Source organism: Urocitellus parryii, unplaced genomic scaffold (assembly GCF_045843805.1).
Source record: "Urocitellus parryii isolate mUroPar1 unplaced genomic scaffold, mUroPar1.hap1 Scaffold_67, whole genome shotgun sequence".
Taxonomy (NCBI): domain Eukaryota; kingdom Metazoa; phylum Chordata; class Mammalia; order Rodentia; family Sciuridae; genus Urocitellus; species Urocitellus parryii.
This window is the reverse complement of record NW_027554122.1, coordinates 1396051-1414408: the sequence shown is the minus strand read 5'-3', so window position 1 is coordinate 1414408 and position 18358 is coordinate 1396051. Positions and strand designations below refer to the sequence as shown.

Below are 18358 nucleotides of genomic sequence, written 5' to 3'. Positions count from 1 at the left end.
AGTGGGATGGACAAGGTGGGAGGAAAGGGAAATGAGAAAACCGCTTCTGACCGACCAGGCTTGCGTGCGCCTGTAGGAGTGTTTTGGTTCTTCTCTCCCAGCGAGATCACCAGTCCCAGAAAGAGATTACCTGGGGACCTGGGGGAAGGATGCCAAGCTGGTCTCCCGCACTTTCTCTCAACCTGGGAGTTGGGGCTGCCCCGGAATCCGGGGCCTTTGCGAGAGGCAGGCCTCTGCTCCTCCTCCGCAGGGGCCATACCCCTCACACATGCCCTCCCACGACACACACGCCATCAATCTAGCTGATAGGCGCCGCTCCCACGCGCACACCCCTGCCCCTCGCACGAGGGGGCCCTGTCGCCAGGCCCCTTCCCAGGCACTCCCACCCCCGCCCGCTGCTGAGGCTCCAGATGGCGGCTTCTTGCGCTTGGCTCGCGGGCCCCCAGACGCCGCCAGGCAGCAGCCGGCGGTCTCTCCCTCCCTCCCAGCTGCTGCGGCTGAGAGCCGGACCGCTTTGCAAGGCAGACGGGCTCCTCCGCAAGCTCGCATTGGGCGGGAGTGTGGTCGCGGGTGGCGCGGGGATGCCGAGGGACCCGCGGGAGCTTCGCTCTGGGTAAAGGAGCCCTGCGGCCGCAGGTAAGGAAGCTGCAGAGAGCTGCTCAGGGAATAGATGGGGAAGCCTGACACTGGGGACTACCCCCACCTACCCCCACTGTCTCCCTTGTCCTTTTTTTCCGTCCCAACCACTGAGCCAGGGTCAATTGCTGGACCAGAGCACCCACGCGACATCAGGGAGCGGCTTCGCGGACGCCAGAAGGGGGCTCCCAGCACCCCAAAACCCGGGCAGGAGGCGGCCTCTGCCTGGGCATCCCGCCCAGCCCAGCCAAAGGCTGCTTCGATCGGAAAGGTGCCCCCTTCTGCCTGAGAGCAGTAATGCCTACCGCCAGCTGCGACCACCTACTTGCCCATTTTTCTCCTCTCATCTCACTGCTCGCACTACCACCTTCGCGCTCGCTCTTTTTCAGAGTCTCCCTCTCCCTCTCCCTCTCCCTCTCTCCCCTCTCCCTACCCTCATTCTTTCCTGGTTTTCTTCCTTCTCTCCGATTCCCTCCTTGTGTATTGTGTTTCCCCCTTGGGTTCCTACACCAATTCTGTGAGGTTTTATGTGCCACTAAAAGGTGGCGTGGAGGTCATGTGTTTTAGGCTTCTCTCCCTAGGTGCCTCCCTGGGTGGCCCGGAAAGCAGCCCTGAGGAAGGCAACTATTGGAAGTTGACGTCATTCTGTTCCGGGGATAGGAGACAGCAACAGTTTGCTATGAGAGTGAGTGCTATGTTGGGGTGCGGCGCTTCCCCCAAAATACAGATCTATGGTCCCCCTTATTGGACAGATGCATGAAGTTCAATAGCTTGGTACTCAGCCCTTACCTCCCATCAAAGTCAGGACACACGAGTGTATCCTTTTATACACATCCCAAAAGACCTAAGGTCAGCCTCCCCTATAGTCCTTAGTTTTCCTCCGAAGCAGCTACTCTCGGGGTTGGGAAGATGAAGAAAGGGACACTAAAAGGTTCGTCATATCTCCGCACGCATCTGACGTTGCCTCTAATCTGCCAGCGTGCTGTCGCGTGCCCACTGTGCCCTCAGACAGGCTCCTGCTATGCCGCTATGGGGCTTTAGACCCCGCAAGCACGTTCCATAAGCTCCCAGAATAAATCCCCTCGGAAACATTAATCACAAGGACCAGAGGATGCAAAATGTGTGCCTGTGCGGTGTCTGCCTTTTAATCCCAAATGTAATTCTGGATAGCAGCATCAGACAAGGGCTCTATTAATCCCTTACGGGAGTCAATGCCATCACTGACCTACTAGACTTGTTTTCCTGCAATTTCACAGAGTTAGCCTCTGTTAGAGGAAAGTGACAGGACAGGAGGAAACAGTGAGGAAACTCCTGGTACATTCGCTTAATAATAGAGTAGGGCACTCCTTACGTGGCTCGGGCTACTTAGTCTGGAGTCAAATTCGATGGGGTCGCCGGCGCTACTGCAGAGGTGGGGAGAGGGTTAGCTGGGCGTTAGACGCTGAGTGGGGTTGAGAGAAGAGTTGGAAAGGCGTTTTCTCCCATTCTAAGGCTTGGGACCCAAAAGACCTCATTTGGGGGCTGTCCCTTTGGGATGATGTTAGGGCCAGAGGAGAGGCTCACCCTCAACACGGATGAATCAGTTTGCTATCCTCCCTCCCCGACCTGTTCCTCGCACTTGAGATTTCACTATCATGTCATTCAATTAATCATATTTCGCTTCTCCCATTTTATTCAAAACCGTCTTCCAGTTCCCTCATAATCGTAATTTGTGCCATTGCCTTTTATCTTTGATTAATTAAGAAGTTGAAAATGATAATGGAGGGTCGGGCCAATAAATTAGCTTTAGGAACAGAGGGACCGCCGCCCAGAGCTGCCGCGTGGGTGGGCACTGCCCTATCAGGCTGGGGTGAGGGTGAGGGTGGGGTCCCCCGCCGGCCGCAGCACAGGGAGGGGTGAAGGATGAGGCGCACCTTGCGAACTCAGTGGAGATACCCACACTGAAGTAAATTCCGAAGGCGCAAGTAAAGACCTCTCTACGCACCAAGTGGAAGGATTGTTGGGATGCTTAGCTTTTCCGGTTTGAGTCTAGAAATAAAAAGAATTGGGGCGGGGTTGAGGGTACTCTTGTTTATTTTCAAAAAGGCCTCGCTATACTAAGTGGATGATTAGGTTTAAAGTGTGGGCCTTTACAAGGATTTGGATCCTTTTCCACCCCCAGATCTAGTAAGTTAGATTTATTTATTTATTTATTTATTTATTTATTTATTTATTTATTTATTTAATTTTCTCCCTCCTCTACTTGCCTACTGGTTTGAAAGAGGGAGGAAGGAAAGGAGGAAAAGAGGGAGAATGTGTTTGAGAGATTCTAAGATCACATCAGTGGCCAAAGAGGAAAGCCCAATGGCGGGGCGGTTCAGGGGTTCCTCTTTTCTCCCTCCATGAAATCGATCATACCTCCAGACGGCTGAAGGAGAGCACTTTGCCACTCTTCACAGCTTCCCTCCAGCCTCTTTAGCTTTCAATTGAAAACCAATTAAAGGTTTCTATAAATCTGTTAGAGCCCCTTTTATCTGGGGACCCCTGATGCATGTGATATTGCCCTTTAGATGCCTCTTCCATGTTTTGTTTTACAATTGTTTTATCAATATAATGTGGCCTTTCTTTTCCTGTCTCTATAGATACAGATACACAAGGAAAACCAAAGCTATTCAGGCTCATTTGTCCAGCAGCCTAACAGTGGTGCCCTTTCTGTGCGGCTGCTTTCCCTGCTTCAGGAGCAGCAGTTATGGTAGAAGCAGATGGCTACTGATTGGGGGAGCTTTGTGGCTCTAATGCTGAATACTTTATGGAAAAGGACTATATCATGCTTCGTTGGGCAGAGGAACAAGGGGATGAGATTTATGGCCAGGAAAAATAAATCTTTTTCCAAGTTGTGGCTCCTTCTCACCAGTGTCTCCTTTGCCCTGGGGGTCAAACGCTGAGGAATTGGTTTTTATTTTATTTTATTCTTCTTTCTGTAACAGCACATTTTAGTCAGCGTCTGAAGGTAGAGCAGACTAAAAGCCAGAAGTTTTTAGAACACCCTCGGTGGTTGTTGCATCAGCATTCTCTGCCCTCAGGAAAAGAGCAGAAGGGTTTGGTCTTAAATGTTCTTTGAGGCCATATTTTCCTGGACCTCTTGTTAGTTGCTGGGTAAAACATCGTCATCCATTATCCTATTATCAGTAAAGGGGGAAAAGGATGTTAAATGCTCCTATTCAAAAAGTTAGAGGAGGATACTGATGCTGAAGGAGAGGGGAAATGATGGGGCATATGGTGAAGCAGGCATGCTTCCCACTCTGAAAGCTCGGACCTCTGAGATGATTGAGGGATGCTTGTGAGCCTAACATGCTGAACTCCAAATTGAATTTTCAACTTATGGAGGCTATACAAAATCCAACCCTCTGTTGGAGGCCTAATCTCCCCCAAGATATGTCCATATATTTTCCTCTCACCTGAGTTTCACTTCTCTTGTGTGAAGGTGTGCTCTGTCTACTGCTGAGATGTGTCTCTTCTCCATACACCCCTTCTCCTGCCCTCAGAACCTGTCCCCTTGAGGTCTTCCTCTCCCAGAGGCCATAATGTCATACAGAAGAGTTCCTAGCAGAGACCCACATGCCTACTGGCAGCTTGGCACCAAGAGGTGGCAGCCAATTCCAACTCTGGCTTTCCCTTCCCACTCCAGACTCCTTGTCTCCTTGATTTTTTTTTATTTTATTTTATTTTATTTTATTTTTTAGTTCTCGGCAGACACAACATCTTTGTTGGTATGTGGTGCTGAGGATCGAACCCGGGCTGCACGCATGCCAGGCGAGCGCGCTACCGCTGAGCCACATCTCCAGCCCCTGTCTCCTTGATTTTTGAAATGCCATTTTCAATCAAGAAACATTTGCTGAGCACCTTCCTATTCCAAGCCCCTCTCCCCTGCCTTTCCAATTCTTTTACCTTGCCCCTAGAAACTGAAGAGGAAACGCCAGGCTGACAGCTTCCCAAAAGGTCACCTAGTTTTCTGCCACAAAGAGCTTCCTCCCAACTCTTCAAACACTACCACCTCAAATTCCAACATGCACCTTTGTATCTTGTTTCTCTCTAAAGACGAGAAAAGGTGTAACAGGGGAGATAAGCCTTAAAAATAAAAGGCAGGCATTCAGGGGTTTTAAATGACTAACTTTGGGCTCTTCCTATGTGCTAGGCCAAATGCTGTGCCAGCCTTATAGCACTTCAGTCTTCTAATGACCATTTGACTTAAGTGCTACTATCATCACAAAGCCCTCTGCTTCACAGGAAAAGCAGTCCAGAGATGCTAACTAGAGTAAGTCACCCAGCTGGCACCTGAATCAAGGATTACTCCTGCAATATTCACTCTATGAGTTAGATGCTTTTACTAAGGACTTTACAAAGGAAGAAAACAAGTTCAGAGGGGTAAGTGATTAACTCAAAAGACTCACAGCTTGTAGACTTCAGACCCGGAATTCAAATGTTAACTGTTCAAAACCCCAAATTTCGCGTTCTAATATTACTACTTCTTGGATCCTTTAGAAGAAGGAGGTAGTGGGAACCCACATCAGACAGTTTGTGACTGGGTCGCGGGGCAGGGCTGGAGATTTCACGGAGTCTGAGAATGGGGCGTGGGGGCTAAAGCAACTGGTCTGTTCCGGGCTGCGCCTGCGCAGAAAAAAAGCGTGGGATTGGAAGACGCAGCTCTGCCAGGCTCCTGGGCCTCTACTAGTCTAGGTCAGCGGATTCTGCTGCAGTGTTGCCAGTGTGGCCCTTGAGCTAGCGCGGGGAGCGGAGCCTGAGAGTGGCCTCCCGAAAAAGTAGCCCTACTTGGGATCGAGTGAGAACCACGTGGCTGGCGAGCTAGGCCCCACTTCGGTCCCCGCAGCCCCCCTGTGTAGGGGAGGGCCGGAGCCGCCCACCCGGACCACAGGCCCTCTCCTTTGTGAGCTTCTGTTCTGAACCGCATCTTTTGAAGTCCCTGATTTTTGGCCACTGAGCTTGAGTTAACCAAAGTCGTGTTCACAAGTTTTTCATTCCACAAAGTCGCCCTGCATCAGGCCTTGCCATCCTGAGTTTCCAAAGCTGCAAATCGGGCGCCTCAAGGAGGCCTAAAGAAAGGACTCTAGAATGGGCATTGGGGGTGTGTTTGGGGAGAGAAGCCCTACCTCTATCTGCCAGGCCAGACCTTCAGAGCAAATTGGTTGCTCTTTCTTTAAGCCAGTGTGGGGTGGAGCGATGTGCAAGATAATGGCTAACTGCTCATTGGAACTTTGAAGTCTTTAAAGGTAGTAGAGATCCTGAACAGATTCCACCTGCCTACTTATCCACCAGTACCTCCATCCGATCTCCTAGCAACAAGGAGAACTCCTCAGCCTTCATTCGGTGAAGCTTTAAAAAGCTTCAATAAGCTTCTCCAATTTTCTAGTGAAAAAAAAAAAAAAGGGAAGGCAGTGAAGGTCTCTGTGCTTGCTAAGTTGCAACTCAGCCCTCACAATAACTTTATGAAATGGTTTCCTTTATTGCCTTCAGTCCACATGTACAGCCTACATCAGTTAACTTCCCGTTAGGGGGTCTCCAGTCGAACCCAGGCAGTCCGGTTCCCTTGGTGGAGTCCTGGGGTGGCCTGCCGGAGCCTGAGTTGCTGGTCCTTTGGTCAGTACCCTAGACTTCTAACTAAGGAGAATGTTCGTTAACAAAGGTATTGAGGCCTCCCTGGGATGCACAAGACTGAAATGAAAGTAACCCTGGCTCTTGGAAGTAATCCCTTACCATCTGCTTAGCAACTGGCTTTCCAAAACGCTCTCGCCCTGGTTGCCTTACTGAGTCCTCTCTGCGATGCTGGAGGCAGCGCTTGCCAACCTTAGTTCAACTGGAGGGAAATCAAAGCTGAGCTAGGTCACCCGCAGCCTAGCTAATAAGAGTCGGGACCGAAGACTAATGCTCTGCGAGAGGGACGTGGGTGACCAACCATGGAAAGTCATGGGCAGGGGCAGGTAAATGGTAGAATTGGGGTGAAAGGCATTGCTGTTCTCTCAGACCCTGCCCTAGGAACGTCTTTCTGCACAGAAAGTGATCGCCAAGGGGAAGCAAGTGTTGACACCCTAAGGAAGAGATACCTTAGAGAACATGGGATACACGGCTGGCCCTTGGGGACTGAACTTCCTTCTTGCTTTGCATCTGGAATGCACTGCGTGCACCACATGGCCTTCACCTGCCTTGAGTTCACGGTTTGCCCACGCTGTTTCTGTAAGGTGATTTCCGCAGCTGATGGGGGCTAGTCCAGCCTGGGTCACATTCCAAATCGGTGCTCTGCATTCTTTGGCAAATGAACACCAATGTAGTCGAAGTGATCTGTGCCCTTCAAGGTACTGCCAGATGCCTTGTCTCTCTTAGAGAGACCTGTTTGCCTACTTTGAAGCCCTGCATTTGGCCATGTATTCTTAGTTCTGTCGCAGGGCATTTTACTGAGACATAGGCACCATGGAATTCAGGCATCAGAAATTGCCCAGTCTAGCAGTTCTTGCCTTGCTACCCAAACTTTAGGCTCCACTCAGCTGTTAGGGGTCTTGGAGACAGAGCAGTTAATTCAGTCCCCCAGACAAGAAGTGGGACCTGCTGCACTCTGAGAGCAGTCGCTTTTTCTCTGGGATATTTTCACAAGTTCAGGGGAACCCCAGCCTCTTATCTGGAAATATTAATTTCCTAGGGCCTAGGTAAACTCTAGATTATGCTTGAGGGGCATCTGTTCATACACACATAAGGTGTTAGACAGTAAAATTATACTCAATATATTCTTTATACTCTATCCACTTGCCTTTCCAGGACCCTTTGCTCCACCATGTTACTTCACACAAACTAGTTTCTCAAAACCATCTCACATGAAAACAGGAGCACTAGCTACATGCAGCCAAGGAAAATTACAGTCCTGATATTTCTTTTTCTTTAGGACTACCTTTGACAATATTTACCTCTAGATGTCACGGACATGCTCATGTGAACACACAAGACTATATCTTCTCAAGTACAATGCTATTTGTATTTAAATTGAGTTCTAGGCCTAGAAAATATCAATATCCTGGTCACTATATTTAGTGTGTTTATTCTTAGGAATTTATGAAGGATTTATTTGGAAATTCTGGATAGTATTCATTTTAAATCACAGTTTTTTCTTAAAATATTAGAGATTATGAATTATATCTTAGTTATGTTATTATATATTATATTCAACAGTGTGGTAAGTAGCTTTTCACTCAAGTTCAAGAGAACAAATATAAGTTTTGATCCTTCCTGTCAACTAGTTCCTCCCCTTGGTAATGTACGTCCAGTATTGTTTATAGACTTTATGATGTTACAATTGTTTGTGACAAGTTGATCTTTGAATTCTTTAGAAGACTACTTCTCCAAGTATTAGCAATGAAAAAAGACTCACACTGGTAGTTTTAAGTGCTTTTGAAAAATCTGATGAAAGCAGTAGGCTTTCTATATAATGTTTAGGGAGAGATTCTCTACTGATGCTAACTTATGAAACACCCACAATTCATTTGAACTGAAATTATGAAAGATGGTCTTCATTCAAATAGATTAATTGGCATTATAAACAGGGAAGCAATTTGGGTGTCTGGATATTTCCAAAGCAATGTAAATTATCATAGTTGTGGTTACTAGGTCATATCACTTTCTGTCTCCTCAGGTCTCAGGGAAGTACGCCATGGGTACATCCAAGCCAAAAAGGCCTGAGCATGTGTTCCCTTTGCCTAGACCCCTTCCCCAGGAAAGCAAAGCTTTCTGCCCCCTCATTGCCAGCAACCTGATTTCTCACAAAGTGCACAACTCAGAAGGCCAGTTGGAATATAATGCGAGGGAAGAGTCTGCCCAGGAAGTACACACTGCCTGTAAATCAGTGCCTCTCTTATTAACTCAGGAATTATACCAAACCTAAATTGGAGAAGAAAAGGGATGAAACTCAAGTGCTGAATTTGGGGATAATGTTCTTTCTTCCTGGTTGAGTGAGGAAATTTAATGTATAGCCTCTCATTTTGGTGTCATTCCCAAGGCCTATGGTCAGTCTTCTCAAAAATCTCATTTGATACTTCTAGACACCCCCAGGATCCCTTTGTATGGAAAACCTGGACCAGAGAGTGAGGAGGCTTGATGTGACTGATTGACTGACTGACTGACCGACTATGAGACTATGACTTGGCTCTATTTCCTCCCCATAACCCTGTTCTGAGATCTGCTCAATGTCTGTGGTGTCTGAGTCTGAGAAGAGTTTTTGAATGTGTGAGACTGACAGAAAACCAGCTGTTCCTTGCTATATCTCTAGACATTTATCTTAGGGAGGGGCATAAAAGCTAGGATACTCTAGCAGATCAGGATATTTGATTTGCTTCAGAAATCACACATAGATGAGCATGAGGCATTGATTTCAGATCTGTAGTAGATCACTTTAGTTTGTTAGCTCTTCTGAAAGTCATAAACTGAAGCCATTGAGCCAGTAGACTACAAGTCAGATCCAGTAGAGGTTAACAGGAGAGGGCAATACAAAACTTTCAATGATGAACTCCAAAAGAAGTGTAAATGGAATTATCATTCCTCACAGAGAAAGATTGTAAACTTGAGAAAGGGAGATTTTTAATCATGATGATAATACTAGTGGTATCATCATCAGCATTAAAACAGTAGTGTTTATTGAGAAGCAGACAAAAGTGAAACCAGAATCATGATTTCTACAGTCAGAATTGAAGACCTTCTTCAAGGCTACAGAATTATCCACTCCTGAGTCTCTGGCTTTCTCAGGACCAACCTGGGTAACATCCACTCATTTATCACCCAGTGAACCAACCCTGATACTTGGTGTAATGACCAGACCTAAACAGAGCTTGTCATGTATACTTATAAAAATATAGGGTGCCCCCCTCATTCCCTATAAACCCTTCTGTAGTTCAGCAGCAGCTCTTCTTTACTCATCAAGATATAATAAAGAAATAATCAGATTAAGATACTCCCTCCCTCTCTCTCTTTTTTTTTTTTTTTGTGTGTGTGGTGCTGGGGATTGAACCCAAGGCCTTGTGCATGCAAGGCAAGCTATATCCCCAGCTCCCCACTTTCCCTTCTTAAACTCCCAATTATCATTCTCCTGACAAAAAGCAAAAGAAATGAGTTAACAATCCTCTGAACAACACTTTTGGCACAAGACTGGTGGTTTTTCCCTACCCACCAAACCATTATTTCTGTTTCTCCTTCATGTACAAGTAATCAGTCAAGTTTATCCCTTAGAAAGTTCCTTATTCTGGATGTCAGGGTTAGGTAATGCAATACTTCTCCATGAAGTTCCATTCTCTGTCTCCCACAACTCCCAATAGCCCCATGCACAGACCTCTCTGTGGGAAATTAATAAACTTAGGGAAGAGCTGCCACCGTCTGCTTCATCTGCTTCATTGGCATCCTCTTGTCTTCAAGTGCAATTTTCTTTTCACTATGAATTGCCACACATTTGACAAGCAAACCTTTGCTGGCGTATTGCTTTGGAAAAATAATTAGAAGGGATGAACTGGGACCTGGAATAGGAAAACAATGTGTTTTCATTCTTATACGATAATAATCTTCAAAGTAAGATTATTTGCAGGGTTATTTTTACTTGTTTCCTATTACAGAAGTTAAGATACTTTCTGAACCCTGGAAGAGAAAGAGCATTCTTCTTCTGATATTCACTGAGAATCACATTTCCTTTCTCAGTCATTCTCCACCCTCTCATTTAAATCATAAAAGGCACCACTTCAGAATCATTCATCAACTTCTCTCCAGACTTCTCTTCCCAACAACACTGCAGTTGTCTACATGTGTATTTTTACCATGATTACAAGAAGTCTTGCTAAAGCAGAATAAGGTGAGCATACTCTTCATTGTCATTCTTCTAACCACTTAATTGGAAATAAAATCCCAGGGAAAAGAGCTCCAAATGTATGCATAAACCCATAATTCCGTGTCAATTACATAAAACTATTGACTGAGGTATATTTTTATGGTACTGTCTGAGACTGAATAAATTCCTCAACCCTTCATTTAGTATCACTGTATTCCAGTAAGTGATTTCAAAGTAGTTTATGCACCATTCTAACCTGTTCTAACCTGTGAAGTTCTAGAGAAATAAAAATAATTTGTGATTTTTTAAATCTACTATTAATGATTGTCATTTACACCATTTATATTACCATGTAAAATGTGTACTACTTAAAATACTGGAAAACTCTCCAAGCATGAATTTCTTACCCATATTTGATTTTTATTTCTGTTGTTAAGTTAGTCATTTGGTCCATAAAACAAAGAGTTGGTTGGATCCATATAACGTGAGGATTTTTTTAAAAAGCAGGAGAAGGAATCTAATTTAGTCCCCTCCAAAAAAAAGAAAGAAAGAAAAAGAAAAGAAAGAAAGAGAAAAAGAAAAAGAAACTGAGATGAAACATCTGAAGGCCAGATTCTCAATAAACCTCTCCTTTCTCTGATGTATACAATTGTAGTCCTTTTCTAGCTTGAGATTTAAAGGTCAAGTTTACCCACCCCCATTTTAAGTACCAGAAACACTCTTTGTATTATACAAACTGGAGACAAGGTCTCATATGTAAAAGAGACATAGTATAAAGTAGAAAGGAGAAATTCTCTATATTTAAGAAAAAAATCAACGTGCAAGAAAAATGTCTTCCATTTAGAGCTTCTTTTCTAAATGCCCATCTTCTGGAGTGGATGCTTTTACATTTACTGTGTGTGATAGGATTACAAAAGTGGCTTGCATGGACAGACGACTTTTTTTCTGAAAAAGACAAACTGTGTGTTTTCTAAAGAATAGCTAAAACAGGCACAAAGAAGTGTTCTATTCCTCTGATTAATGGAATTAAATTCCTGAACACCACCCTCACACCACCCCAGCACACGCTGTATCTTGCTGTGATTTCTGTAGGACTGTACTTCTGTTTTGGCTACTTTTGAGTCTTAACTTGCTGTCCTTTTTCTCCTGTTCTTTCTTTTTCTTCTCTTCTCTCATTTCACTTAAGAATCTTGCCACTATTCTTCAGTCTTGAGTGTTTTTCCCTAGATGTTTGAAGCAATCTTTTCAACATTTGTAACTCTCTCACCGGTCCTTTAAAGAAATTATTTGGATGGGGAGAGGACAGTTGAATATGAGACATGATGGAGCAGCCATCAAGATAACTAAATACAGCTGCAGATTTTCATATGCAGACCTGCTAGCCTTCATTGTACTGAGCCTCTGTTATTAGGGGTCACTCAGCCAAACTACTTAAAACTGCATATATTTGCATAAGAGAAATGACACCTTAAGATGAAAAAAAAAAAAACCTGAAGTTCTAGAAGCTTTCTTTGAACAATCAGTAGCTAACCTGCAAGTGAAGGGAAAATTCTGCCCTTTCTCCCATATATGGAGATTTTTGTAGCCCTTTCCTTATTGGGTCCCACCTTAATCTAGGTAGAGGCTTTGTCTGATCTGAAGGACTGCAAACTTGTGTGGGGTGCTGACCAGGTAAGATAAACTGGGAGAAGAGACCCCATGGAAATGAACTCATTGGGAAATTACCGTACACTTCACTTCTGCTTTGCAAGATCCTTCCATCTCCTGCCTCAATGGAGGGCAGGCGCCTGCAAGGAAAGACATTCAGTGCCTTGTTGACCCCTGGGTTATAGGGAGAGGTCTCAGAGCTGTGAATGGATCCAACTAACACAGTAAGAGGCTTTTTGCCAACCCCTATTATACTCACCTTATTTCAACCCCAGGGGTGGGAGCCTGACTGAGATTCTCCTCTTCAAATCGTGGTTCTGCCTCTTGCCCTTTTGCCGGCTACACAATCCGATTTATCCTAAAGCTGACAGATTGCCCACTTCAATGTAGTGATAGTGTGGGTGGGAATTGAGGGATCAGCTATACCACCCAAAGGTCTTTCTTCCCTTAGGAGTAGAGAGCTGAACAGTGAAAAGGAGCCCGAAGGCCCCTGCGAAATTGTCAACTTTCAGGCTGTTAAAGACCTCAAGTCATTAGCATCAGCTGCTGCACTAAAGGGTAAGTCGGAGCCTCTAAGCAGCTTAGAGCACAAACGAGGCTCCGGAGAAGGCCTAGGCAACTCCATCCACTCCTCCATCATCGACTGGACGTGAAAAAGCTCTTTGGAGTCCATCTCGGTAATAATTTTTACTCTAAATCATTCCCACATCGACGTCTTACAGTACTGGCTACTCCCATTACGGGACCCCTCGGGACTACTCAGAACCCATAAAACAGAGGGTGTAAATGCAGAAACATCTTGTCTGGTAACTTGGGCTCTTCCCGTGAATGTCCTCCCGTCCCTGCCCAGGTACCAGTGTACTGGGACCCGAAGACCAGTATAAGTACCCTTTGGAGGTCTTGCGACATCCCCACTTTATCCCCTTACCCATCTCCTGGGCCACGGGAAGCTTAAGCCAAGTATTCACCCAAGTACGGCCCTTTCCAATTTTGCAGGGGAGGGATTAGTAGTGTGAGCACTTGTAAAGACAGCTCCCACCCCACCCCCACCCCCATTTTATCACCCCCCCACAGGCAATAGTTTCGCAAATCAGCAGCAGCTCAGTGGCCCAGAATCCCTCCTGAATAATCCCACAACCCTCCCTGGTCCACAGAACTCAAAATCTGGAGATACATGGGTGGGGTCCACGCACTTGCTACATGTCCAGCTCTCTGACCTAGGTCCCCCAAACTCCCAGCAAAACGGAAAAAGCCGGTCTACAGTCTTTTGGATACCTTTCTTTCCGATCCTGAAACTGATTTCCCCCTCCTAGCAATACCAGAGGGCCCAAGCTTTTAGGTAGAGTTGGACCCGCCGCTCTTGAAGAAGCGTTGCCACTCTGGAAGGTGCTCTGGATTCTTGAGGCACGGGGCAGACTCCGGAGAAGGCTTCCAGGCAGGCGGCGCCAGAGGGAGCGCCCAGCCCAGCAAAGAGTTAAAGGGAGGGGACGTGGGCTGTCACGCGTTATTGGGCAGATTATGTGCAGCAAACAAAAAGTGTGTGTCTGCCTGCCAGTCAGTCACTGCATCGGGTCCATCTGTACAACTCTCTCCGTTTCTCTCTCTCTCTCTCTCTCTCTCTCTCTCTCTCTCTCTCTCCTCTTACCCTCCCCTCATCTTTCTCTCCCCATTTCTCCATCTCTCCTCTCTTTAGGAAGAGCCTACACGACTGCAACACCAACACCTCTTGACATGGAAATACACTGATACAATAGGCAAAAAGAAACACTGGATTGCATCTTCCGGGTCCAGGTGGCCTTATTTGGGAGATTAGATTCTGACCTTATTCCTGGTAAGTCCATTTGCATTGATGTGGGAGGGGGATGGGAGAAGGCAGGTTTGGTGGGAAGAGTGGAAATTTTTGTCCTCTTCTCCTGGTTTTCTAGAAGAGCAGGGGAAAATGATTATTAAGGGGATCTCTACTGCCAATAAGATTATACAAAGGGAGGAGCTGTTGGGGAGCACTGTGCCCGAGAAGCAAGGGACTGGGCAGAGCGCGGCAGCCAGACAATGCCTGCCTAGAGGGGAGGGCGAGCGACCGGCAGCAGCGACCAGCTTTCAGCTAGTCCTGTCGGCTCTGGGGAGGATCCCCCTGGTGGATGAGAACCCTGGGCCTAGAGCAGGACGCAGAGCTGTGAAAGGTTGGGTCGCAGAGGCGACTGCGCGCGGGTTAGCGAGCCCAGGCTCTTGCCCACGGGTTATTGTGACTGGCTTGAGGCTCGTGGCGGCTGCGGTGGCTAAGCTGACGGCTATTAGCGCGGCATAGCGAGGACCTTTTCACCGTATTGTTAGGTAGAACTGCATTTTATTGACTGCGTCCCTTCTGTTGCCCGAAGTGGCGGGCGACCTCCAGGCACAATGAAACGCTTGTGTGAAAGAGACTTTTAAAATAAGAGAAAAATTAGAACATAAAACGCTAAACTAGAAGAAATTGAGAAAGGGAAAATAGGATTCGCTTGAAAAGATGATAAGTCCTTTTTTTAAAAAATGCATTTTAATTTGCAATTGGACATGAGGAAGGCTACCTCGTGTGGGCTTAAAAATGCACGGGGATAAATTGTGTAGCACAATAAAATTTGTACTTTATCGGTATTTTCTTTATTTCTGCTATCTGGTAGATACAGACCAGCACTTGCCATTTGGGGAATACGGGAAAAAGGCTGACCAAAGTTTTAGGCTCCGCTAGCTGAAAAGGAAGACGATGAAAAAGACACTACTTTGTCATCACATTTGAAAGACTAATTGGTTAATAGACATTAAGATAAAAATAGACTTTGCTAATATTATTACCTAAAGTATAGCTTTGCAGGAAAAGAATGAGGTCTACTCTTTCCCGCTACTTAAATTATACAAAATATAAAGAGATCGTTGCCAAGGGTGGGGGAAAAACTACCTTTAGATTAGGAGAAAACCAACTTGGAGAAATATTTTGACTAGTCATAAAGAGCAAACAATGCAGCTACTTCAGAATTAGTCTAAAATTTTTAAATATCTGGAGTTTTTTTTTTTTCTTTTAAGTGATAAGCCTTGTAGGGGGTGTCTAGTGACAGAGGAAGGGAAATGTCCCTTTATGACAGCTTAATAGAGAACCTTCCATTGGGGCTTTACTTTCTAAACTGCTGCGGATTAAACAGCTGGAGAGCCCACTGAGGACTATTCAAGCAGGGCTGCCCCCTCTTGGCCAAACAGGGTTATATCTGGGGAAAAAAGAATTCACCAGTCATTACAAACGGTATTTCAGACAGGGGACACCTCAGACTTGCCCTGTACCTCCTCACTTCATGGGCCACAGGAAACTCAATACACCCTCTTGTATAACAAGGTAACTGGGATTCACCCTCATCCATAAATAAGCATGTCAAGAAAAAATAATTACCTCTGCTTGCTGCTTTTAATTAAAGCCTCGGAGGGACAGTGTTAGATTATGGTAATGAGCAGACATACGTCCCTTTTTGTAGGCTGCAGAGAAAGGTTAGCTGACACGGAATTAGTGGCCCTGACACTCCACTTGAAATCCATTCGCCATGCTCCGCTGTCTCCGCCTGCTTGCTAATGCTGCTTCCCTCTTTGGAAGAAAAGGAAAAAAACAGCTCTTAGACACTCAGTTCAATATATAGAAAGATAAGATCTTTTCTTCAAGGGTTAAGTTTCTTTCACTTAAGAAATTTGATATAGGTTGGTTTTAAAAAATGTTTTTCTTTCCTTATCTTCACCCCAAACTCCATCTATTGCCAAAGTACTGCACAAATAAATGATCTAGTCTTTCCTAGCTCTTTCTTTTCTTTTCTGAATCTCCTATCATTCTGTTTGATTACTGTACTCCCCCAAATCAGGAGGCAAAGTTAGATAAGGTTCAGATGGTGTATTCTTTTTCTCGGGCACTCAGACCCTGAAAGATAAAAGTGGATTTGTGAAGGGGATGATGGCAAAGTGGCCTGCGAGAGATGCTGTGTGTGTGGTGTTTGCTCACTAAGCAGGGTCGTCCCCTTACACATGCCTGGAATGCAGCCAACGATTCCAGTTTGAGTTCCCCTACGTAGCGCATCTGCGTTTCCGCTGCCCCAAGAGACTTCACAGCGCTGATCTGAGTCCCCACGACGAACAAAGCGGCGGTGTGGGCACCAAAGACCACGGGGGCGGAGGAGGCGGTAAAGACCACCACCAGCAGCAGCAACAGGAGACGCCATTGGGTCCGGGTCCCAAATTCTGCAAGGCTGGCCCCATCCATCATTACCCGGCTCCCTCTCCGGACAGCAGCAACCCACCCGCCGCCGCCGGTGGCAGCAGCGCAAAGCCATCCACAGACTTTCACAACCTGGCCCGGGAACTGGAAAATTCCCGGGGAGGCACCAGCTGCTCCCTGGCCCAAAGTCTCAGCAGCAGCAGCAGCAGCAGCAGCAGCAGCAGCAGCAGCAGCGGCAGTGCCGGCCACCAGGAGGCGGAGCTGAGTCCTGATGGCATCGCCACCGGCGTCTGCAAAGGGAAGAGGAAATTCCCAGAGGAGGCTGTGGAGGGCGGCGGAGGCGGTGGGGCCGGGCTGGTGGGGGGCCGGGCGCGTGTAGCCCAGCGGCCCCTGCCAGCCTCCAAGGAGGATTTGGTTTGCACGCCGCAGCAGTACCGCGCTTCTGGCAGCTACTTCAGCCTGGAAGAAAACGGCCGCCTCTTCACGCCACCCAGCCCCGAGACCGGAGAGGCGAAGCGCAGCGCCTTCGTGGAGGTGAAGAAGGCTGGCCGAGGGGCCGGCCTGCAGGAGGAGGAGACTGTGGATGGTGGGAGCACCACTGCCGAGGACCACGACGCAGGTGGTGGCGGCGGCTCTTCCACGCCAGCGGCTGCGTCTCCGGCAGGCGCAGAGAAGCTGCTGGCCCCGCGGCCCGGGGGCCCGTTGCCCAGCAGGCTGGAGGGCGGTAGTCCCGCGCGGGGCAGCGCCTTCACTTCGGTGCCACAGCTGGGCGGTTCCGGAGGCAAAGGCGCAGGGGGCCGCGCGGGGTCAGCAGGTTCAGGTAGTGCGGGCAGTGGCCAGGGCTCAGCATCCGACAAACGCAAAAGCGCCTTCTCGCAGCCGGTGCGCTCCTTCTCGCAGCCGGCGGCTCCTTCTCACAGCTGTTCCCGCTAGTGCTGGGCCAGAAGTTGGGCGCGCTCGAGCCTTGCCATCCTGGCGACGGCGTGGGTCCCACCAGACTCTACCCGGCCGCTGCTGACCCTCTGGCAGTGAAGCTCCAGGGGGCCGCGGACCTGAACGGAGGTTGCAGGGCCCTGCAGACTGGCGGTGGCAGCCTGCCCAAGCAGAGCCCCTTCCTCTATGCCACTGCCTTCTGGCCCAAGAGCTTGGCGGCGGCTGCAGCTGCGGCTGCAGCGGCCGCGGGGCCCCTGCAATTGCAGCTGCCATGGGCGCTCACGCTGCTGCCACCCTCCTTCACCTCGCTGTGTCTGCCCGAGCAGAACTGGTGCGCCAAGTGCAACGCCTCTTTCCGCATGACCTCCGACCTAATGTACCACATGAGGTCCCACCACCAAAAGGAGTATGCGATGGAGCCCTTGGTGAAGCCGTGGCGGGAGGAGAAACTCAAGTGCCCCATTTGCAATGAGTCCTTCAGGGAGCGCCACCACCTGTCTAGGCACATGACCTCGCACAATTGACACGGAAAGGACCTCAGCTTTCCCGGCGCTGGCGAGCAGTCTAGCCACCTGCGGGAGTACACGGGAGGACATCCACCACCTCCTTGTGCCCCCAAACACTGCACCAACATACAAGGGCACACACAAATGTGCCCCAACCCCAGGAGCCTTCTTATTCAGTGTTTACTCGAGACACGCGCCACACACACACACACACACACACACACACACACGATGGTGGATTTTTGATGGAGGGGTTTTTCTTTTGAATGCACGCATTTTCACTTTCCCAAAAACAAAAGTACATTTTTAAAAATGTCATATATTGCAACATATTGATGCATTTGTCATACGTTTCTACTTAAATTATTAAGCACTTACGGTTTAGATGTAATAATTATATGTAAGGGCAAAATTTATTTTAGATACAAAGTAATGGAGGAGGATGAAATGCTTTCTGCATTTCTTGATGACAGCTTGTGTTCTTACAAAAGTAAACAAAATGGATAAAAAGGGGGTCACCATTCAATTTAAGTTTCCAGGGGAAAGTGCATGTATCATGAAATGATTATG

General features: G+C 47.4%; 1 protein-coding gene across 1 annotated transcript; it reads left to right on the top strand.

Moving 5' to 3' along the window:
- The first annotated feature begins 268 nt into the window (after nucleotides 1-268).
- On the top strand, nucleotides 269-17806 carry LOC144252905 (PR domain zinc finger protein 8-like). The gene is given in 4 exon segments (XM_077794949.1): nucleotides 269-636; nucleotides 12579-12685; nucleotides 16144-17255; nucleotides 17258-17806. Coding segments are annotated over 4 exon segments (2136 nt in total).
- Nucleotides 17807-18358: the final 552 nt, after the last annotated feature.